General features: G+C 39.9%; 1 protein-coding gene across 1 annotated transcript in view; it reads right to left on the reverse strand.

The window, feature by feature from the left end:
- Nucleotides 1-24,170, reverse strand: part of CPA6 (carboxypeptidase A6) — an 82,087-nt gene that overhangs the window by 34,678 nt on the left and 23,239 nt on the right. The window contains exon 2 of the mRNA XM_050708778.1: nt 9,849-9,924. Within this exon, the coding sequence (XP_050564735.1) occupies nt 9,849-9,924 (76 nt within the window). The remainder of the gene's footprint in view (nt 1-9,848; nt 9,925-24,170) is intronic.

Consider the following 24,170-nt stretch of genomic DNA (forward strand, 5'->3'; position numbering starts at 1 on the left):
TATTTCTAGCTTTATGTCAATGTATGACAATGAAAAATCAACACAAGGCAAAGGGACAAATATTTAAAAAATATTCAGATGTTGAGCTAAAAGGATTCAGAATTTCTTCAAAAATTAAAATTATGTAAATAAATTTCAAATAAAACAAACATTTCCTTGGCATAATCCTATGTATCACAAATGGTGTACACAAATCTTTGTTGCCCTGCTGAGAAAGAAACCAGAGCAGGGTGCTTTTTCTTCATTAGTTCCAGGTTTTCCTCCAGCTAGTTCTGCACCTGTGGAAAGAGAGCCCATGAAGAAAGCAGTCTCCTTGCTCTTCCCCGGGAATGCACTTATGACTGCATAAATCCCATGCTCCCTTTTTTCTTTAAGTCATTGAAAGCATTCCACAGCTTCTTATACAGCATTTGGTATAATAAAAGTAGTATAAAGTAGTATATGATACAAAATAATATAATACAAAGCTCATGCTTTGTATTTAAAGGCATTTTCATGGACAGTAGCCTCCAGTTGTTCTTCAGTACATGTTCATAAATGGGTGTTTAATTTGTTTTTTCATTTAGCATGTATGGACAATGCTTAGTGCTCTCATCAGGTCCACGATCATGCGTAGAGCCAAAGAGCTAACCAATGCTTGTCATTGAAACTAGCGAGGATAAATCTGCCATGATTTTCATCTGCTATTTGGACAAAAGCATTTACACGATTTATCAGAGTTATATCTCACAAAAAAGTAATTTTGTTACACTTCTATTATTATTATTTTTTTTAATATCTGTACATTATTTTGTATTTATTGAGTTGTATACAGCAATGGTTGTGTGAAAGCTGGCCTTGCGCTTAACATCACTATGAACATGGACTCTAGTTTCTGATTCCTTTGAGAAATGTTGTCAGCTGTAAAGTTCAGGATATAATTATTGGTATGATGCCATCAGCTGAAATGGCTTGGCATTTCTGAGCCTCTTGTAAAAGGGAACTTGCAGCCAGTAATGCAAACAGTAATGCTGTTTGCTCATGGCTCTAACAGCACGTTGTGTGCTCTGTCAGGATGTACGGGTTTTGCATTTACATCTGTATGATCATGTACAGACGTATAAACACCTGAAACAGTGCTGAAACTCATTAGATATGTTTTCAGTTAGAAATATGATACTAGAATATAGAGAACACAAGTGGAAACTGCTCTAGACTCACAAATGTTGTCAGAAGTTTGACTATCAAAGCTTCATCACATAACACTTAAGATATAGTCACACATGTATACATACACAAACACCCCTCGCATGAACACATGTAGTATGCAACAGAATGACATTTTAAACTTCTTTTGGTACATTTGCAAAGAAGGAAGGAAAGAAGAATGACTCCCATGGACTCTGACATGGGTAGATAATTATAGCTGTGTTGTAGCTCACCTGGAAAAAGTACAACTACTCCTCTGTAATGTGTTCACCACTGCAAATATTTTCAGGATCAGGAATGATTTCATCCTCACTTACTCCTGCCAATTGATGAACTTAACTGCCAGTTCTGGCTGCAAATCTCCTTCAGCTTCCCTTTAAGTGCAGCAAAATGGCCCAGCCACGAGTGAGCATGAGATTCCCTGTGCTTTCTAGAAGGATTTACAAGTTAGTCCTAGTTGCTGGTGCAAAGTAATATAAGTTTCTGATTTAGCACACTAGACATTTAATTGGCTCTAGCTTTTCAGTATTTATTTGCTTTGAGTGAGGCTGGGAAGAATAATTGTGCCAATAAATTGGGATTGATTCACTGGATTGCAGCAGTCATAATACTGGCAGTAATAGACTGGGAACAATGCACAGCTTGAGGTTTTGAGTTTTGCAGATCTTTGTGAAACTACAACACGGTAATGATCTTGCTACTCCATTTACACTGATATAATTTTACCCAGGACTCTACACTGCAGAAAAGAACTTGTTGGTTGTTCCTCAAGAGAGCCACTGAGCAAGGACTCGACACAATTTTATGGTAATTGAATATCCATTCTTACAAGTACAGATGCTACTGGGCTAAGTAGATTTGAAAGATGTGAAGCAGTCTTTAGCAGACTCACAAAAATATACAAACAAAGCAACCTAAACTCTATTTCATTTCTTATTAAACTATTTTTGGCTTGGTTAATTTGTAGTTGTTGCTGCACTGCATGAGAAATGGAGTCTGGGTCTGATCCTGCTCCTGCTGAAGTGATGTGAGTTGTGCTGATGACTTTGTTGAACTTGGACTCAGGCTTCCTCACCAGTTAGAGAGGAAGAAGATTTCTCCCATCTCAGAAAGTCTAGGCTTGCTGCATCTTATGAGAACAACACATGCTTTATACCTGGGATCTTCTGTTCTATCTTGAATCTTCTACTAAAGCTTTCCTGTAACAATATTTTCCTTCTGAGCCTGGAAAGTAGCTTCCTAGACACTTGTTCTGAAATACTGATGTTTAACCTCTGCTGTTATCTGACATTCTCTCTGTATCTGAAATTCTCTGCCCATATCTGACCATTGTATGAGTTAGAATAAAATTTGGACTGATAACTAAAGCATCTGGCTATATAGATATAAGATGCTTGTAATATGTCCAAAGTAAAACGCACACAGCCCTGGCTACTGGGCTAATTCTGTCCTTCTGCAAAGTAGGAATAGCTCTATTTAGGCTGTCAGGCTTTCTTCCTGCATTTTCAGATGGACTTTTGTTCTCTAAAGCCTTTTTCAGCGTTTGCCTTTGGAGCTGTAAACTATCAGATTTATAGCCAACTGATCTTTTTGCCCTATAAGATATTTTCTGATTCCCTGAACTGCAATGACAGGATCAATTCAGGGATTACAATGGATAAGCAGCTGCTGTAGAGGCTAGAAAACAATCAAAAGGGAATGGAGCTGTGGCTTCAAGGCCTGCTAGGCTGGCTCCTCCCAAAGTCAAACTGCCTGGCTGTGCCCAGGAATTTCTTTTGTAAAAACTACTGAAGAATGAGTGGTCTGACTCTATTATGCCAGCAATGTTCACAGAGCAGTAGCTTCTTTGCTACCTATACAAACAACCCTGATTCCAGGCAGGCATATATGATAAAAAGTGCTTGTAGACCACCGATGGAGCAGAAGTTATCAGTCAAGGCTTGAATGAAGTGGAGCTTCAAAAATAATGCTTACAAAGGAAAATTCCTGAGCAGATAAATGAAATCTGCAGGGTCTGAGAACCTGAGCAAATCCCAGTTTCTTTGCAAAGCATTCTGGAATGTGACATTTGTTTCTGTCAGTCAAGTCCAACAGAATTAAAACCATGAAAGGGCTCATAAATTAGCAACAGGCTTCTCAAGTTGTCTCCTAAGCAAGAAAGAACAAATGACAATAGCCAACCGCTGGAGAAGGGTGTGGGACAGAGGGACAACGGATGGACGAGAGGAGCCCTGAGGGACAGAGAGTGGGCAGTTCTGTAATACTCAGGTCACTGTGGTACTCTTGTCATGAGTATTTCTTTTTATTTATTGATTACTGTAACAATTTACAAATGATTGGTGTGAAAAGAATGAACCTGAAAAAAGTATTTCTGGTTCAGGAATAAAATTTTGTTTCATATCTATAAAAAGAGATAATATTTATAGGAGAAAAGGGCTGCAGCAGAGCACCTAGGATTTTAGATCAGCACCTATGAATGCTTCAGAGCAGAGATCAATAAAGAAACCGTGAGTCTGATCAGCAACTAGAAAGATAAAGAACTCCATGAGTATGCACTTGAATTGTTAAAGAATTTGCTGCATTTTAGTCTGTCACAACCATATACAAACCGGTCTTCAGCTTTGCAATGTTCTTGCCATGAAAGTTGGAGGAGGAGCTCCACCACCGTTTACCCCTGCCATACTCACTGCCCTATCTGCTCCAGTGGTCTCTGACAGAGGGACTGTGCAAAAGGTGTTCAAGGGTGTGGGGTGTTGCTGGCGCTGCGAAACAGAGTTACCAGGCTCTTATTTTTCTTCCCTAGAGAAATTGAAAGAAGCTTGCCATAGGAGCAGGCCAGAGACAAGAAGTACTGCTGACTGATGGCATCTTGCCCTTGTGCAAAGCGGTGGCTCCCAGCTGCCACTGCCTTATTACTGAGTGACAACCAGGAACCGGGACCTTTTGCCTCAAAAGAGAGCAGGGGTCTCCCCACCTGCTTCATTTCTTTTGACCTCAGACACGTACTGCCTTAAGAAGCAGCTGCAGATGCGGCAGTGCATGAGGCCTAAGAGCTTTCTGAGAGCCTGCTCTGGAGGGATGGCTGTGCTGTGGCCCCAGCTGGGGGCTGCAGGGGTCGCGGGGGACCCGGCCGTGCCTGGCTGGGGCACAGCCACCTCCTGCTGCTTTGCAAGCTGCTGGTGGCCAGCCTGACTCAGTACATCTGGCCTGCCTTTTTGCTTGGTTACTGTGGATGAGTTTATTTGTCGAATGCAGGCAAGTTTAAGCAACTTTGCAGGACTCACAGCAGACAAATTTTCTGCCGTAAGGCTGACTGCTTTTAATGGCAGTTCAGGTCTACAAGTTGTGATCATCCTATTGGGGAAAAAAAGCAATGTTTTGTCACCTACAAGTTAATTGAACTGGCCAATGAAGGCATCAATGTATAATAATGATTAATAACAAAGCACTGTGGGCAATGGAGCTACAGACCAAAACTAATTTGTGGAAATTACTCAGCAAGTGATTATGACTAATGTGATTTGCCTTTGGGCAATTCATGAACCAAAAGTTAAATGTGTGGAATGAAACATTCATTATCCATTATTCACTCAGTATAGACAACGGCATTTTTACTGTAGCAGAGCCTATACACTCCAGGCAAGTTTAAGGGATTTATTATAGTAAGCATTATATGGATTTATTTTTTTTAAAGAGGCAAATATCCATCCTAAGGAGCTCCAGATGCTAAGTTTAAAAAGTCTAAAGGGGCTATACCACCTGTAAATCTGTATGAGTTAGCCTTATAGTTCAAGTATTGGTGGCAGAGCAGTCCTGTTTGAGATCAGAAGGTTTTCATGTGGACTGAAGTCTTCGAGTATTCTTCCAACTTCTTCTGCGAGCTTTGTCACTGACACTGTGGCTAGACTGTCACTGCTGCCCAAGTTAAGTAGTGGGGGCATATTTTAAGATACTTCAGACACATTAAGACACACGGCCAATTCCAAGATCATTCTCCAAGGAAGTCTCAGCGCAGGTTTCTATAAATGCACATTGAAGAAAGTACTCCTTTTGTGCCCGATCCTCTTGCCAAAAGTGATGGTCCTTGCAGCCTGCTGACTTCAACAGCACTGGATGCAACATGGCAGAAGGCAGGGCTCTCCCCACTTCCTTCCTCACTGCCCTGGTGTTTCTTTCTTTTCCCCAAACCAGGTGAGGCAAACAACACATAGTTTCTGTTGGATAGATAAATCCTTCTAGAAGATAACAAATCAATACTTTCCCCATGCTCTCCTACATTTCTAAAATGTTATCTGGCATGGGTTTTTCTTAAGCAAGTCTGTCAACAGTGGGCACACTTTATATTATTAAGAAATACAGAATCCCCAGAAGTAGATGAGGTCTCTGTATCTTAGCAGGCCACAGAAAGAAGCTAGAGCAGACTTCATATGACAAAATCCACTCAGGAAATATCAGTGGTAAGGACAGTTATTAACAGGCAGATAAAACAAAATGAGTGAAGTGATACATTAATCACTCTTGTAAATGTCTGTTTATTTTCTTCATGATTGTTTTCACTTTGTCCAAGTCAGTGGGCTATAAGGAGTAGGTAGCTTTGCATTTGATTTATTGTCTGCCTGACACCAAAATACACTGCTTTGTCATAGGATAATCAGAGTACTTTTCAGTGACTTCATGATTAAGTCCTTCAGGAGGATATGCTCATGTGAACTGGACAGAGATGAGTTTTCCTTTTAATTCTTTAGGTTATGAAAGACATGCCAGAGACAAATGCTAAGTGACTATGCCTTATAAATGTAGATTTTAAAGGCAGAGGGAAATGGCTGAGTAAGCACAGAACACCACAAGTCTATAATCAAACTCCCTCCACAAGACACAGCGAGGAGCAAGCCTGAGGAAGGAGGGGTTGTCTCCTCTTTCCCTTGCCAGACAAAAGAAAAGAGCAACCCAACAGTAGCTGCAGCAGCGTGGTCATCAGCGCTTATGGAGCACGTTGCACTCAGGGCATGCTGCTTCTGCTTTTTCATGTGGTCAGTAACACCCTTCTGTGAAGATCAGAAGTTAGGGATATAACGCTGGGTAGTGTGGTCTTATAGTCACAGTGCTATCCTAGGATTTTGGAGGATTGGACGTCCAGGTCCCAGCTCTATCGCTGATTAACACTGTAGTTCTAAGTGAGCTGTTCTTCTGTATGTCATGACTTAGCGCTGATCAGGAGATAGATAGTTTGTTGTATGCAAAGAAATTCTGGAACAAGAATGTGGAGACTAACCCTGACATTACTATAGAGTTTAACTTTTTTGGCACCTTTGAAAAATACCTTGCCTCTCATACACCAGCTTGCCAGGGTACAGAAACATTTGTCTAAATTTAAACCCAAGTGCAGGAATCCTTCTCAATGAGAATAATGAAAGTGGTGTAACTTTTATTTTCACTGTCTTCTCTTTTCTTTTAATCCTGCCAGTGGGGGAGAATACTATCAGTCCATATCATAATTCAGGTTCAGTTAAATATTTAAATTGCTTTAACTAAAACATTAAGATTCTTCAATAAACCAAATACTTGGAGTTATTCCTCAAATACTTTCTCTTACAAAGAAAAAAGAGGAATTGTTTCTATTTGATCATTATTTAGGTACAAATCTGTTATGTTTTGAAAGGATTCACACAGAGCATGTCAGTAACATGATAGGTTGGTATCAATTTACTGCTCAAACCAAAATGCATTCAAAGGAGATGGGTCTTAAACTTGTTCTGGTTTCCAGACTCTAAAATGTAAAAATCCAAAGCCCAGTACCCTGTAATTAGAGCAATTCATATATCTGCCATGACTCTTCCTGTTCATCCCTCAGTTGTTAGTCAGGCAGACTGTGTTAGGACTATGTCAGTGCTTTGTTTGCAGCTTATTTTGCACTATTGGTGATTTTTGTGTGTGTGTGTGTGTGTGTATGTGTTTCACTGTCTTCTATTTTCTTCTGAGCACATTATCAGCATCGTGCTTCAAGGCTCATGTTTAAAACATGGAAGGTAAATCCACTGTCAGTTCAGTTTCCAACTCTGGAAATCTGGGAGTCAGGAGAAGGATAGGGGAGAGTCCTATGGAGATTTGAGATGCTGCACAACTCCACATACATGATTCTTCAGAGGCACTGATGACTTGAAGTCACTAATAACTTCTGCTGGTACTGTGAATACTTGGCACTTCTAACAAGTGCCCTTTATCTATTACTTTATGAGGAGATAACTTCAGATTGTTTTTCTGGGGGTGGAAGGTAATAATAAGTTAATGTTAAACATATCCATTATTTGTTAGCACCTCTGGTGTCTCTTTCTGACCCCATGTAGACGAGAAGCAAAGCAGCTGCAGATGGGACAGCCCTAAGACCTAAAAAGCAGCCGAACCCAGCCTCTTTTCATGAGACTGGGTGTCAATACTCTCTTTTTTTGAATCTTCCCTTCAGCTCACTACCTCAATGAAATCAATCACTTTCTAATTAACTAGTCAGATTCCAATGCACTTTGCCAAAATTTTATTATCCCATTCTCAGAGTTATAGCATGCAATTATTTATTCAAGTTTCTGCTGCTCCCACTTTGATGGAATTGGGTGAAGGAATCTCTTTCTGGGAGCCTAAGGGAGCTCTGTAATGAGAAACAGTTGCAGGAAGGTGAGTAACCCTTTTGCTTTGCAGGGTTTGCAATATGAGGAGAAAGGAAAAAAACATATGTGCTCCCTCTTCACGTTCCAGCATCCATGGGAAAGAAATTAATGAAAAAAACAGCTTCCACATGTATTTTTTGGGTTTATGGTTAGATTTTTTTCCTAATTGTGAGTGAAATGATTATTCTTTTTGGGGTATTACTGTAACATTCGCAGTTGAGGGTTAGGACCAAAGTATCCCTGAGACATTAGTAAGCACTGCAGAAATAAATGTAAGACAATATTCTTTAAGAAACTTGGTCATTACAGTGCAAAACTCTGTAAGACATAGGATTGAAACATACCCTCTGCTGAACATTGTGAGAAACAAAGTTGTGTTTTTGCAGTAAAATGTGAGATTTATCATGTAACGTGAATGTCTTGAGAGTAGCATTCACAAAAGTTAGCATCCTGAGTGGGGAACTAAGTAAACATGGCACTAAGAAATGTAGAGGTGATGGAGAGTGCATCAACCTACCTGCTTAAAGCTAGTGAGGCATCATGCCTTGCCTGCTGGAGCACTCAGCAGTGAGCCTTCTCCTGGAGTGGGTGACCTAAGGTAGTTCTGCTCACTTTCTTAAAGAACAGTAGCAAGAAAGCTTCATTATAACCAACAGATGGAATGCTTCTCAGTGAAGATGTAAAAGCTCTGCTATCTTCATTTTGTTTGATTTGGTATGCAGACTGAGATTTGATTTGCTTGTATCCTAGATGTTAACTATTGGAGTATAAAATTACACGCACCTTCATTCTTTGCCTCAGTGAGAACGCAATCATCTACATGAGGCTTCAGAAAGAGAAACTGAGAGATTCATTGCAGACTGCTGAATAGTTTGCTGGAAGTTGACGGCAGTGAGCAGCAGAGGTTTGTGCATGCTCCCAGCACTTTGGTACTGCTGGTGTGACACAAAACTGTACATCCCAGCACTGCCAAATTTACCAAAGTGTTCCATTGGCTGTGTCCACACAGCTCTTGTCAGCGAGACACAAATGTAGGCTTGAGTTCACTGTGCCAAATTACTTAGCTTTTTTCTGTCTGTGCTGCCCGTGAAGCTGCACATCAAACTTCTTTACCTTCATAGGTACAGGAAAAAGTCAATCGTTGCCCTTGAGGCAGAGCACGAGCCAACACAGGTGACTAGCAGAGCCTGGGACCTGAGTTCAGCACCTGGAACAAACTCAGCATAGTGATCAGATTGCTACTTCCCTGGCTTTGCTTTGGTTAGTCTGCGTTTTGAAGACCATTAACGAGGTTTGTGCCTCCCCTGGTGCCTGAGCTTAGTGCTTGTGCATGAAGCAATCCTTGCTGGGCTGTTGCAGGGGTCTGGTGCTGTGCTTGCGGGTGGTCTCCTTTCTCCTCTGATAATGGGCCAGACTGCTGTGGAAAGAGTGCCTGTGCCTTTGGTAGCTCTGTCAGCAAAGCAGAGCACTGCAGAGAGCTCTTGTGCTGCGCTGCTACCGTGGCACCAGGTAGGATCTTGCTCCATTAAGTTTCATTTATATCTGCTGGAAAATGCTAGGGAAAAAAGTGTTTGGCTTGCCAGTGAGTCTTATGGACACTCTCATTTGTCTCTTGAGATTCTCAGACTAAAGCCACCTACTTTTTCCTTTTCCTGTGCGTGTTCATATCTTGAATTAATATCAGTGTTTTAAGTAAAATAATCAGCTGGGTAATGAAGCATGCAATTGTGTATGCTGGCAAGAAGCGAGAGAGCAAAAGGAGCAAATTTGCAAGTGTGGCACCTTTATTATTTTAAGGCAGTAAATGTTTCCTGTTAAAATTGTCAGGCCTGATGAATCTAATTCCTATGCCATTTTATTGGGAAATTAGGAATTTAATGGGCAAAGGCTGTTTTACAGAGTATTAAACAGCTTGGAGTAAAATAACAAATGAAAGACATTTAACTCACTACAGTTTTCAACAAAGTTCAGAAAAAGAAGAATGAAAATAATCAAACTCACCTTAAGCCTGTTAAATGCAGCCTTCAGGATCTGCGTTTCCCTCTCACTCTCAGGAACAACTCGTATGACTTTATCACTGCCAATAACAGAACATTGAATTGGCACTTTAAGGGTCCTCACAGCAGCACAATGCACCAGTAAATACGTTGAGATAGCTACCATACTTCTGCTCTATCTCAGCAGCAGCAAAATGCCAGCCGAACTGGAACTATGCTTCTAAACCTTCTCCCTGGATTATGCACTTCCATAGAAGTGATTTGCCCTTTACAAAGAAAAGGGTTAGCTCTCCCCTCCATTTCTGTGTAATTACTTTTATTCATTGCTTCTAACAACCATTCAAGCAATCTTCAATACAGAAAGTCTGCCTCAAATCAAAAAAATATTCTTCTTTCAGAAACATAAGATATGTTTTTGAGGGTAAGATTGGGAAAGATACATCACTTTTGTAGGTTTGAAAGGCTCTGAAGGTGGTGGTGGTCTCATGCCTTAAAGAGAGAGAACTTAAGAAGACAGGAGGCTTTCATATCAAGGACATACCCTTTGCTTTAACCATTAAAGCTTTCATAAATTTTTGTCCCATAAATAGCTATTCATACATGCTTAGAAAGTTCTAGATAATAGCAGCTCATTTTATGCATTTTCTTTAGCAGATCTCAATGAACGTAAATTTGCTAACAGGCAAATAGGAAGTGAATAGCTCCATACAATGACTACCATCCATCTCATGGAGCTTAGGGAGGCTGGAGAACACAGAAAATACAGGGTATGATCATGTAGCTAAAAGAACATCAAGCCATACACAAGAGGTCTGAAATAAATTTGCATGGCCAATGCTAATCCTGGCATTTTCCTACCTTTTAAGGCTTTGACTTCAGACTTTTGACATTCAGTACTTCTCTTCCAAGAGCCAATGGAAGTCATGTGCATCTTTATTTATACAGTTCTGTCCCCCAGCCAGAATTCCCTTAACTTTTTTTTTTTTTTCGTAATTCCAATTTCCTCATTATTTGGGAATTTTATGCTGTAGAATTTCCCTTGACATTGAGAAGAAGCTTGTCCCTAAAATATACTGTGAACTCTCTTACCTTCCTGATACTTCTGAGTCTGCTCAGAAGATACTTGCCTAACTAGAAGCAACAATAGCAAGTGTGCCTTCACCTACCTCCCTGTCTTAGGAAGGCTCACAGGCTGCTTTCATTTCTCAGGAAGCAGGCACCAGATCTTTCCTTTGGTGTACTGTGGCTGAAGACCTTGTAGGACCCTCTTTGTTGCAAGAATTCTTAAGTAATTTACAAGTAAACATTAAGTATTGTCAGTAAGTGGTTCAGAAAAATGCACTGGTTCTTGGGTTCACTATTACTAAACACTGAATTCTGGAATGGCTTACTCTGGCCCTTTCTGGTAGTCCTTTTTATCCAATCACCATAATTCTTTTGTCTTTTATTTCCAATCACCATTTGCTCCCATTGGTTAGCTTCTGATCCTTCTTTCTGTCTGAGCTCTTCAGTTTTGATTCTCAACCCTGATGAGCTTTCCCTGCAGATGAGTCGCAAGCCCTGAAACTCTTAAGTCTTGCAAAGACTTCATAGGCTTAAAGGTTTTTGCCCAGTTGGACTCCAGGATGTCTGCAATAATACTGATGTATCCGGAGAAGTGGACCTTGGTCCACTCTTCTTGGGTGCTGCTGACCTTATTTGGCAAATTCTATGCCTAAAAAGGAAGATTTCTGGAAGGACCCTTGCTATAATTTGGCAGCTCTAAAATTTTAGGGGAAATTACTGTTTCTGAGCCAAATTGAACCTCCTTTACAGGAACTTACTCAGAAAGGAGTAGGCCCCTTACAGCACACAACTACTGTATCTGTTCAAGAAAAATAGATGCTCTTAATTTATAACACATACAACAATAATATTCTTTCCCATTACTCATTTCTCTATGGGTATTAAATTACTGTTAAGAAGGAAATTAGTAAAAAGAAGCAATGATTGCCCAGGATGTGTAAAGGTGAAGTAACTAATAAAGATTCATTGGAAGTTTCTGGAAGGGTTGGGATAACCCATGTATACAGAACAGATTTTAATGAAATAAGTAACTAAGCATGTGTTACGCGTTGGTAATGGAATTTGGAAGAAACTGATATCACTTAGGTATGGTCCTGAATTAATACATGTCACTCTAAACTGTCTTGGATTAGCTCAGCAAATCTGTCATTTCTCATGTGATGAAAGACCTGGCTTAAAGGGGAAAATATTGGTGCTGTGACAGATTGATCACTTGACACATCATTGGGAAATGCCTCAGGCTCTGGCTGGGCCTGATCCTAGAGAGCACAAAGAAAGCAGTTTATCATACCTGGTACTGTTAGTATTTTATGAAAAGATGGTTAAGCCAGTATGACGAGGCAGTTTCATTGTTTATTTATGAAAGCTACAGGAAGACACTAGACTCTGGAAGGCTATCTGCCAACACCCATCTCTGTAGGCTAGCCAGCTGGTGGGTAACAGATTCAAGGTTCAAAAAAGCACAAATATCAGATCCCGCTTTACTCCTGACATCCACCAATCAAAGAACATAGTTCCGGGGTTATTTTTTATAGCTTTACAGCTTCTAGCTACATTTCATGCCAAAAAATCAAATGATTACATTAAGTGCTACCCAATGAATTTAAGGTAGAGATCTAACAGCCTACCCAGTATTTAAGTCAGCACCAAAATCTACCAGCTCAAGTCCCAATACCTGGACTATTGTGGCCAACAAACAGCAGCTGCACCACAAACATTCAGAACCATCCCTGGTGAGGTCTCCTACCCTCACTCATGTCTAGCTGTTGAAGAGAAAGGAGCAAGTGATAGTGTATACATTTAGGAAAGGTTGTCTCATATCATCTTGCCTGCAGACCCGTAGCAGCACTCTGCTGTTTCATGCTGTCTCTAAACTTTTTGTTAAAGTCTATTTTTAAAAATTCTATACAAATAGCAAGACGGGATATATTTTCTACCACTGCTGGGGACTAAGCATTATTGGTTTATTTCTTTGGCTCTTTTCATTTACTTCATAGTTTTGCTTATCTATGAACAGAGCAGATGGATTCAATGAAACCATTTCGGAGCACATACACAACTATACTGATGGAATTAGTAGTTCTCTCACATGAAGCTTTCCTGATAAAGTCACATGACATAAATTGTGTTTATGTAAATTCTTCATTTCCATCACAAAAATCCTTCTTATTGTTTTATTTTCCTGATTAATGTGAACCTTCATCAGCTCTCTCATTTCCCATGGAATTCAATAAAAGTATGTTTACATAGGCTTTACGAATATTTTAAACACAGTTTGAGGAACGACATGTTATAAATCAAATATCTATAGAAAAAAACTAAAAGAAAATAAATCCCTACTTACAAGCATCTCTTTACTGCTAGTGGTAGAAGAAATATTATAGTTCTTGAGAACAAATTGCTGTAGCTGCTGCACTTAACTGATTCATTGGGTCTTGGGAGTAGATCCACACAGAAAGATGTATCTGAGAAGCTACACCATGAAAGCCTCTAGTCAACTCCCAATATGCCATCAACTATCATGAGTGATGAATGAGAATTGCTTCATCTCTTTTTTCTGCTAAATTCTTCTGCTAGTCAAAATTTTACAAAACGTTCAAACTTTTCTTTATCTGTTAGTTAATGGGATAGAGGCTTTCAACCAGGGATTCAGTACTGTTACAAAAATCACTTTAATAAGTTTGGGGTCCTTCCTGGGACCTGATAGGAATATCTGGAAAGAGAACTTAATGAATCTTCCCAAACCCTCCTGGATAGTTTTCTTTATTGGAGCAGATGCTGATCCAAACAGAAGAGAGCACCATTTATATTTTCTATATAGCATTATGTGTAGTTTCTGCCTTTTAGATATTAAGGTAGGAAAACTGACATTTTTCCTGGTATAAAGAAGAGCTAGCTTATCTATAATTTTGAATGAAAATGATTTTGCTTGGGTAATGTAGGCAGAAATGCCAAGGAGGCAAAATATTGTATTGCATGATACTTATCAATATAGAATAGATGATTTCTCTGAAAATTGAATTTGTATGCAGGTTTCCTGCTAACTCTCAGGCATGTCCATCTGAGTTTGATAGATTTATTTATCTATTTATTTATTTATTTATTGGGGGGGGGGGCGGTGTACAAAAAGGGTTTCTTACCCTACCCAAGTGAGTAACCCAACTTTACTTGTGGGACTAAACCAGCACAATACTACTACCACTCTTCCCTTAAGCAGCTTCATTCTAGAGACACGTGGTCTGGAAAGGTGAATGTCTTCAGTTTAAGTTCCAACCAGGAACAATGCTTTTTCAAGCAAAGTTGGCCTCCAATGACTTGCGAACTCTGCATATAGGGCCACCAGTTCAAATACAGAAAGTGGGAATCAGTTGCTTCATTCTCAGAAAAAAAAAGTATGTGTATGGTAATGGATACCATCTTACATCACCAAACATCATTCAGTCTTACGCAAATACAAGAGAGAAAGAAGATAGTTACTCAGGGCAGAAAATAAAGTAAGTAGCAAGACAAACACATTCTTAAGAAAAACAGATCAAAGTAAGAAATCAGATTACAGGGAGATATGTTATTGACTGTGCAGGATTAAGATATGCAAAAACTTGGGAGATGCCCATTTTGACCAAGGAAGAGGCTGAAGTAGTCTGCATAAATGAAATACTTTGTATACTCGTTTGAATTCACTGCTTAAGGCATGCATTATATAACATGTTTGCATGAAACAGATGATGATTGTTATCTTGGATGTAATCTTTCCAATGACATATCAAGCACAGTTACTTTTTGAAAAAGCCCCATCTTTGGTCTAGTATCAGAGATTATTGAAATAAACTTTGGCTGTAACTAATATTTCTCTAAATATTTCTCCAGTGAGTTTCCCTGTGCTTTGTAAGGACGTTATGAGTAGACAGTGATCCTGTCAAGCCTGGCATGGGCCCTGTTATTGCAGTACCAGAATGCACCATCTGTCTGTCTGGGTGCTGTCCTGCCCACAGAAGGAAAGCTTCCCCAACACCCCTTTTCATCCTGACTGCAGAGGTATGTTTGGCTTGTGTGGCATGGCTAGACAAATCTAGTTTACTGTCATGATTAGGTTATGGCAATTGAAATGGGGCTACCCAACAGGTGCCCTTGGACAGACCTGATTACATCAGCTGTGTATGTTTTTATCCCTTTTCCCATCTCTTCACCCTCACTTCCACCATACTTGTACTTTGCTTTCTCTGTCTCCTCTCAAATAAACAACTCAGCCCTAATTACTTTTTCTCCATTGGTCCCAGATTTGCTGCATCTGTATGCAAATCTGGGATTTCTACATAATCTTAGCTTTATATGATATTACAAACATGGTTACCTTGTTGGGCCCCAAATGTACCCAATACTCCCTCTAGATTACCTGTGAAATTGAATCATTTCTCACAGAAAGGAAGAAATTGTTATTTTTATTTTCATGAGACATGCATTTAACTTAAATTCACATATTTTCTTTATCAGAATCTCTATGGGATGCCCAGAAATCCTCCTAGATTTAGTACGTAGTTTCCTGTAATAACAAGGAACAAAATCTTATGACCAACAGGTCTTTTGTAGTACTCTGTTTCTCTCCTTAATTTTAATGAATTCAATACAAAATAATTCCCAACTATAGAGAAGTAATGTCACAGAATGATAAAATAATTTTGATTGATGGGATAACCAAAAATCTAACCCTCTACTTAAAGCAGGGCTACCTTCAAAGCTCATGTTACTTGGGACACTGTCTGGTCAAACAGAGAATTTCCTCAAGGACAGGGATCCCACAGTGTCTCCAGGTGATGTTTTCATATTTGTTATCCCATTGTATGTTACCCAAGTACCTAATTGGGATTTCCCATTTTGCAACCTGCACCTGCTGCCCATCATCCTTTTGCTGTGTGCCTCCAACGTGAGCCTGGCTCCATCTTCCCTACAATCTCCCATCAGGTAGTTGAAGACAGCAATAGGAGCCTTCTCTTTAGAGTCTCCAAATAGAAGAAAACTTTCTTTTAGTCTCTGTGGTGTATTGTATGTCCGCCCCCTCATCATCTTGGTGGCTCTCTGCTTACACCTCTGCAACTCCAGAGGTGGCCTCAGAAGAGCCAAGAGCCATTCCCTTTAACCTGAGCAATGCTCTTGCTAATGAGCCCAGGCCATCATAAGCCTTGATCACTGCACAGGTGCACTGCTGATTTGTCCACCAGCACCCCCAAATTATTCCCTACACACCTGCTTTCTGATCAGCCCCCAGCCTGCACTGATGTGTGGGGTTATTACTCCCAGAAGTTAGACTTTGTTGAACTTCAAGAGATTTGGTCCTATTTGATGTGGTTTCATGTAATTTCTTGCAAAGCTTTGACCACTGTTACTTGGGGAAGGTGTTTACAACACAGTGCAGGATACATTGATGGCCCGGGAAAAAAATAGTTTCTTGTCTGTCTTTGTGTGTTTGGGTTAAACACAACTGTACCACATTTATAATTTGGCATCATGTTTATCACGATCTCTTTGGGTGACAGGCTGGCAGACGCTGCAAATTTCCAAAGACCTCTGTGATGTGTCAATCTGCAACTTTCCCACTGGAATAGCAAGCTATTATTGCAACATTTTATCATAACCAAGTTCAAATACCCAAAATCCACAAAAAAAAACCCAAAACAACAAAAAAAAAACAGAGCTTGATTCAAATGTTTCACCTCTTAATGCAAATTATGCTGATATGCATTCCCAATGAAATATCTGCTCAAATAATAAATACTGCTGAGATTACCCAAGTGCCTGTAAGCACCTCTCAGATAACATTTCCCTCAGCAGGCAGAAAAATGGCATGAGGGAACAGATTCTCAAACTTCTGAAATTCTTACTTTCTTGACCATTGAGGAGGGATCTCTGCATAGCAAATACCCCTGAACAACAAAACTGGAGACCTAAATAGGTAACAGATCATATGAAATCCACCCAGATTGGATTTTCTAATCACTGTTGATTCTGTAAACTATTTTAAGAAAAAATTATGCATTTGGAGTTCATAAAACTGTTCCATAGCATTATGGTTATGAATAAAAAAGCTACCTAAGATTTAGACTGGTAATTAGTACTGAAATGAATGAGACTGCAGTGTGTGAACTGTTCAGATGGATTCACTGAGGAGGATAACACCAAGTTCAGAACCCAACCACATTGACAAAATAGCTACACAGTTCTGCCAACTGCAGCCAGGGCTTTTATGTTTTTAATTCCACTACAAACAATTCTAATGTGTATATTCCCTGATGGGCTTCCAACACAAAATGGTGATAGACATCTACAAAGCTCAGTAAAGGCAACAGTAGGGAAAAAATGCCAAGGACTCAAACTACAGAGACAGTGAGGCTTGTCACAAAAATTACCAACAAAATTTTCTTCATTTGAATGTGCAGATTCATAAAAATCTAAACCTTATCTTTTGAGAGAGCTGGAAAAAAAGTATGATGCTATACAGGGCTCCTGTTGAAATAGTTAACTCTTCCACAGAAACTGATTTTTTTTTCTATACAGCTTCCAGCAGTTTTAGAAACCTGAGAAATAGATCAGCCGTCCTTGGTCCTAGATCTGTAAAGAACAATGCATATATTTGCTTCCTACCCTGAAAAACAATTTAATTACTTTATTAACTAAATTAAAAATAAGTCTTAGGTGTAAGACTTAAATATAAGAATTAAAAAGAGAATACAGTCTATTCTTGAGACAAACTTGCAGTGTTGTGATATTTAAAATTCCACCTTGCTAAAATCCTACTTTTTCCTAGGGACATGTTACTTGACTTTTCAACTTTTCCAGATACACAGTCCTTCAGATGGACTGTGTGAATGATAACAGTGTCTCTTTGTACCAACATACAAAAGTTAGAAAGATCCATAGCACAAAAAAAGCAACCAGGGGAGTCTGAACTCCGAAAAAGACTTTCACTCCTAACCAGCTCCATTAAGAGAATGTGCTAAGCAGTCCCCACATTTTTTTTCCTAGTCTTTGCAGAAAACAGATCTCTCTCTGCCCCCAGCTGACGGCATGCTGCCCTGTGGAGCTGTGGGGGAAGGCTTCCCGCAGCTCTTCCTGGAGCCTTCTGGCCTCCTCTCAGACTGTGCATTTCCAGGCGGAGTGGCATCATGACATTTTGCCCTCCTGTCATCTTATTAATAGATGCTACAGTTGACAGATTCTTATTCTAGTTTAAATACCAGTATAAGACTAAACTCCTGGACCATTGCAGCCAGCCCTTGGCTGTTGCAGACATCCAGGTTGGTTTGACCAAGTGCTGCTGTAGAAGTACAGCGCTCTTCGGCTTCTCCTACAGGGAACGTGTTGGACAATCTCTCTTTGATGGTTAGAAACCCACTAATTTCCAGTTAAAATGGCCAGTTTATACTATTTAATTCCTGTACTAAAGCTTTATTCAGATTAAACATTTTTTTCCTCTTCTCCTGCTATTTGATTCTCACACATTTGAAGACAGCAAACATTTTTCTTCTCAGATTTTGTTTTGCTGGACTAGCTAGAGCGGTGTTTTCCAGGCAAAGGCCCCACATGTCTTTAGATACCCTAGTAGCTCTGTACTGGTTTTATGTAGCAAGGTTTTGGTAACTGGGGGCTGCAGGGGTGGCCTCTGTGAGAAGAGTCCAGAAGCTGCCCCATGTTAGATAAGGGCCAGTTTCAGCCAGCTCCAAACAGACCTGCAGCTGGCCAGAGCCAAGCCAGTATGTGGTGTTGTCTGTGCCTCTGTGACAGCAGATTTACGAAAACAAACAAACAAACAAACAAATAAAACCCCTAAAACTGCTGCAGAACAGCAACTGGGAGACCTAGCAGTGAGAAGCAGCCCTGCAGCCCCCAAGGTCAGTGCAGCAGGACGGCAGGAGGTGCTCCAGGCACGCAGCAGCAGTTCCCCTGCGGCCTGTGGAGAGGCCCCTGGTGGAGCAGGCTGTCCCCCTGCAGCCCATGGGTCCCACATGGAGCAGATCTCCACGCTGCAGCCCCTGGAGGAGCCCCCGGTGGAGCAGGTGGATGTGGCCTGGAGGAGGCTGCGGCCCATGGAGAGCCCCCGCAGGAGCAGGCCCCGGGCCGGAGCTGCAGCGCGTGGAGAGGAGCCCACGCAGGAGCAGGGGGTCTGGGGGAAGCTGCTGCCTGTGGGCAGCCCCCCCATGTTCAGTTCGGGATGGACGGCATCCCGTGGGAGGGACCCCACGTGGAGCAGGGGCAGAGAGGGACCGTGAAGGAGTGGCGGAGATGGAGCGTCAGGGACTGACCGCAGCCCTCATTCCCTGTTCCCCTGTGCCCCTCGGGGGGAGGAGGTGAAGAGGGTGGATGAGGGGAAGGTGGTATTGTTTTTTTGGTTTTTTTTTGAATAATTTGGGTGTAAAAAAAAAAAAACTTTCTGTATTTTTGTGGATAGCGATAACTCAAGGCACAGAGAATGAGGAATAAAAGCATTATGAAATTGCTGTTGGTGAATGGGACAAAACCTGGAAGTATTTGCTTATTCCTGATTGACAATCTTTTGAGTTCAATTTAAGACCTTGATCTGCAAGCTCCCATGAATGTGTAAAGGCTTTCAGAGTTAGGAGAAGGAGGTCTGTATGTACTCATCACAGTACTTGGCACAGAAACACAAGTAGCTGGTAAGAGTGTGAGTTTGTAAGTGTATAAAAAAGAGATCAGAGGAATTGTCTCATACATATTTTAAAGAGTAAATGTCAAGATGGTGAGCTTAGTTTAAATTTAAGACTTATCATTAGTGTTTTCTATGTATTTATTCATTTATGCAAGTTGCAGCAAGATGGATGAAAATATTTATGGAGTGAAAAAAAATGTTATGGAGTGAAATATTGTTGCATTGAGATGTCTGTAGCATATTAAGTTTTCCCAAACTACTATATCATGCCTTACTGCCTAATTTTCTTCCATAGAGTGACTTTGTTTTTTAATTCATGCAAAGCACACATTTAATGTCACTGTACAGATAAAGTGCAAACAGGACATGCATCTCCACAAATTTGCAGGAAGACAGGATCCATAAATTTCAAAGCTGGGGAATATAACGAATTTACTGATGAAAAGCCTGGGTCTACTTCTCTTTTAGCTTCTGTTACTGCAGTAGGCTGCTGTAATTCCTTTGATTTCAAGGGAGTTACCTCTTTATTCTTGCTGGGCCAAACAAAAAAAAAGGAGTAAACTTTTTTTCCAGAACAGGACAATCAATTATTCCTCTGTGTCAGAAAAGGGTAATAGAGACTTGGATGCTGAATTGTTCATTAACTCAGTATGCTATTTTGAATAAGAAATTGTAAATCTTCAGGAACTATGCCCAAGAGCAATTACACATGATGTTAACTGCTAAATCCTAAAACAGCAGATGACTGAGAGTCTCACAGGGAGCCCTGTTACCATCCCCACAGGGACATGAGTCCTGTTGTTGGAGGGAGGTGATGAGGCTGAGCTGAGATGGCAAAACTCTGTGCCCAAGTGGAGCATCTCTGACAATGGGAAAGGGGAGAGTCCCTCAGGAAGGGCAGTTTGCACACCCAGATTGGGATGAATCAGTATTTGTGAAAGGGTTCAAAGCGTGCATTGCCAATGGGAGCCTGTATGTGCACCAAAACAACCTAGATTGTTGGGGAACACAAATCTCACCAAATTCGCTTTTCTTTTAGTGTCATCAGTGGTATAAAATATTTTGGAAATACTTGGAAACTCGTTTTGATGTTTAATTGTGTAATGGGATTCCTTTAAATAAAATTCAAAAAATATATTTTAAAAGTAAATATGAAAATAAAAATGTTTAATTACATGTTCAATGAACATGAAAACCGAATGTGTGAGGTGGGAGGTGAAAGAAGTAATTTTCATGAAAAATTTTGGTTGTACTCAACCATGTCACAAAAATTTAAAGCTTTAAATAATTAGACACTGGAAAGTGTGGCTCCAATTCTGCAACTATGTGTGCTTCAGTTTATTTACTGAACCAGCTTGCATTGACTGAAATCATTCCAATTACCTGTGTCATTTGTGGTAGCAAATTTAGTATGCCTGTGTCTGCAGTAGGAAGTTATTTTACTAGTTATAACATATTTCTAATGTTCAGATTTTCATAATTTTCAGATAAAGCTCTGATATTTTTATTATTATTTTTGTTACTGGTAGAGTTCAGAACCATATTTTGGAGTTAGATGTAGCTTGAGAAACCTCCTGACTCATTGCATTTCCTCTTCTGTGGATGGACCACTTTTGCATGCTGATGTATTTACAGGCGATGTCCAGAAACCCTCCATGGTGGGACATTCTTAGCACACAAACCAGAAAACGCTTATCCAGCTGCTGCACACAGCTTTATGGATGCATATAGTCTTTTTCATTATGGATATATTTAAGCTAGTTTCAGGCCCTGTAACTTATTGCCTGAGCCTTTTATTTGTTTGGAGATACAGTTTTTAGACTCTTCTATACTTTTTACATTTGTTTCTCGTACCGCAGGAGTTAGATGAAAAGCTGCACAAAGGGAGGCACTGGCCCCTCTGCAGAGACGATGCTGCCACCCCATCAGGATGCTGCTCTCCTCACCTACTGCTCATGTGCCTACAGCTGGTTAGATGGCTGCTTACAGCACTTGTATCAGTATTTTGTAAAAGACACCAATAAGGTAGATAAGAATAAAGATCAAAAATATATGTTATTATTTCAGTGGGACAAAATCTAGGACCTGCATGTAAATATATGTGCCACATTACATGTTAGTTAATTGTATAGCCAATTGCTTGTAGGACCTGAACATCAGGAGGTATTTGTTAACATCACAGCAGTAAAAAACTCAACCAGCTACAGTTAAAATGTGTTCAGTTGAGGTCAGCTGTATTTAGAAGCTGGGATCTGGAAGCCAACCGGGCTTCTTTTGCTGGGCATGGGGATCCCTTCATAAAGGCCGTGCAAGCCTCCCAATGTCTTTACACTTGTCTGTCCCATCAGGATACTACATGTTATCATTCTCATGCATTTTTGTGTCATGAATTTAAGATCCATCCTTGCACAAAGATTCTCAGGGCAGACTACCCATGCAACTTTGCAATGACTGGTGTTTGGACTGGCCATTTACTTGTTAAAATGGGCCATAGATTTTGTTGTTTCATTCAACTGTATCCAGTGCATTTTGGTTTACAGTGTCAAAAGTGAAAAAAAACCAACAACCAGACCTGATGAGCATGGGGGGAAGAATTACAGAGGAGGGGCTTCCTGGCCAGGATTCCCAGAAAATGAAAGGAGAACCCAGAGAGTTCTGCTCGTGATGTGACTCAGCTTCTTCTTTAAGAAGCATTTCTTTAAGAAGTATTTAGTATTTTCTTATGAAAGGCCTTGTGTAGGCATACAAGACAGTCTTAAGTCCTAACGACTTTGTAATACATACATCACAGATCTTGCACATGCTTAATTATGTGTCTTGATAAAGATTTCAGGATGCTAAATTTAAATGTGTTTATAGTGGTTTGCAAGTTTGCAGTCTCACTTAACAGCAGGGAACGAATGGGAAGGAAGTGTATAACACAGCCACACATACAAACAAGATAGCTATGCATAATTTGATGGGTCCAAGTCTTCCAACTTAGTCTTGATACGCGTATATGCAATCTGGCTCTCCTTTGATCTAGATTTTCCAAAACTAGTTTTTTTCTTCTTCTTTTTTTTCTTTCTTTCTTTTTTTCTTTTTTTTCATATAGCACAAACCAGTCCTATCTTACACAAAACTGACCTGCTACCCTATCACTGAAAAATGCAAATGATAGCACTGAACAACAATAACAGAAAAGGCACACCAAATGCACAAGACTATTCAAAACGCAAAGTCAAATTGAAGGCTTAGGGAGGGAAATAAATATTTTAGTGGAAACGAAATTATTTATTCTCTAAAGACAGTTTCCGTTAGGCAGCTGCACCAGCCATTAAAGCAATTATATTTTGCCATCTTCGTAAACTGCTTGAGAAATCATTTTTCTCCACTAGATTAATGCTGTGTCAGTTCTCTACAAAATCACTTTTGACTTAAGGGAGTGCTGTAGATATATGGTGCATAATTATGGAGGTAAACCTTGGAATTTACTTCTTTATTGTATTAATAGTTGCCTGGGTTGGATAATTTGGAATCCTGCAGAAATTTCTGTGCCTCTTAGTTTGCTGAAATCCTGATCTTAAATGATGCCACAATAAGATTTCCCTAAGCAAAAAAAGATAAGACTGGTTGTGTTTAAGATAATAATGCTTAGCTTAACTGTACCTATGTAGCCTTTTGTAATTTCAGTCCAACTGAAAATTAGGTCAATTCTGCAGGGCTTCCCTGAGTGGTATTTCAAAACTCATATAAATTCTAGCAGTGCTGTGAATAGACAGAATAATTTTATTATATTGTGATAACCTGGAGATATATGGAGATGGCATTTGCATGTATCTTACAAAATGTTGCCCCTTTCTACCAGCATGACTTCATGAATAGACCAGCCCCAAAAATGAGTTCTCAGTTGTTGAGTACTTTGTAAAAGATTAATATTAGGCCGGTATCTCTGCATAGCACCTTCTGAATACCTGTCCTTGCAACAGGCCCAGGTCCACGCCATACCACGCTAAGCCACCCTACCCTATATAGTCCATAATGAGAAATAGTCATCTCAAGACTATTCAAACTACTAAAGATATGAATAATGCTCTGGAAGTCCAATTTCCATTACCTACACAATGAAAGAAACGTTTGCAGAAGAACTGATACAGTATAGAGCACAACCTAGTTAAGCTATTCTCTTCCTCTCGCAGCTTTGCCTTAGGGCTGTTTTATTGCCTTTTTTTGTCCCTTTAAGGAAACCAAACACCCTGTCTTATGACTCCAGGGATGTGATTGCTCTGGGTATTTTATTTTGAGCTCTTCACACTAACCTAAGTACTCTGCACATTCTAATACATTTTCTTGAATCAGTTGACAATGGTTTTTATTCCTATTCCTCATTAGCACAAGAAAAGTGTATATTTTAAAAATATGGATTAATATATAAGGATTAATGGGCAATTGACAGGTCTTAGTGAGGTTATTTACCAAACCAAGGTGAGGTTAAATAGCAATAAATGCAAAGAATAGGTGCACCACAGAATAAACGCAATCCATATATTATAGCTGTGTTGTAAGGCTGATATTTAACTTGGCAATTTGTGTTTGTGACTGTAAGGAGAAAGATTTATATTG

This window comes from Cygnus atratus, chromosome 2 (assembly GCF_013377495.2).
Source record: "Cygnus atratus isolate AKBS03 ecotype Queensland, Australia chromosome 2, CAtr_DNAZoo_HiC_assembly, whole genome shotgun sequence".
NCBI classification, from domain to species: domain Eukaryota; kingdom Metazoa; phylum Chordata; class Aves; order Anseriformes; family Anatidae; genus Cygnus; species Cygnus atratus.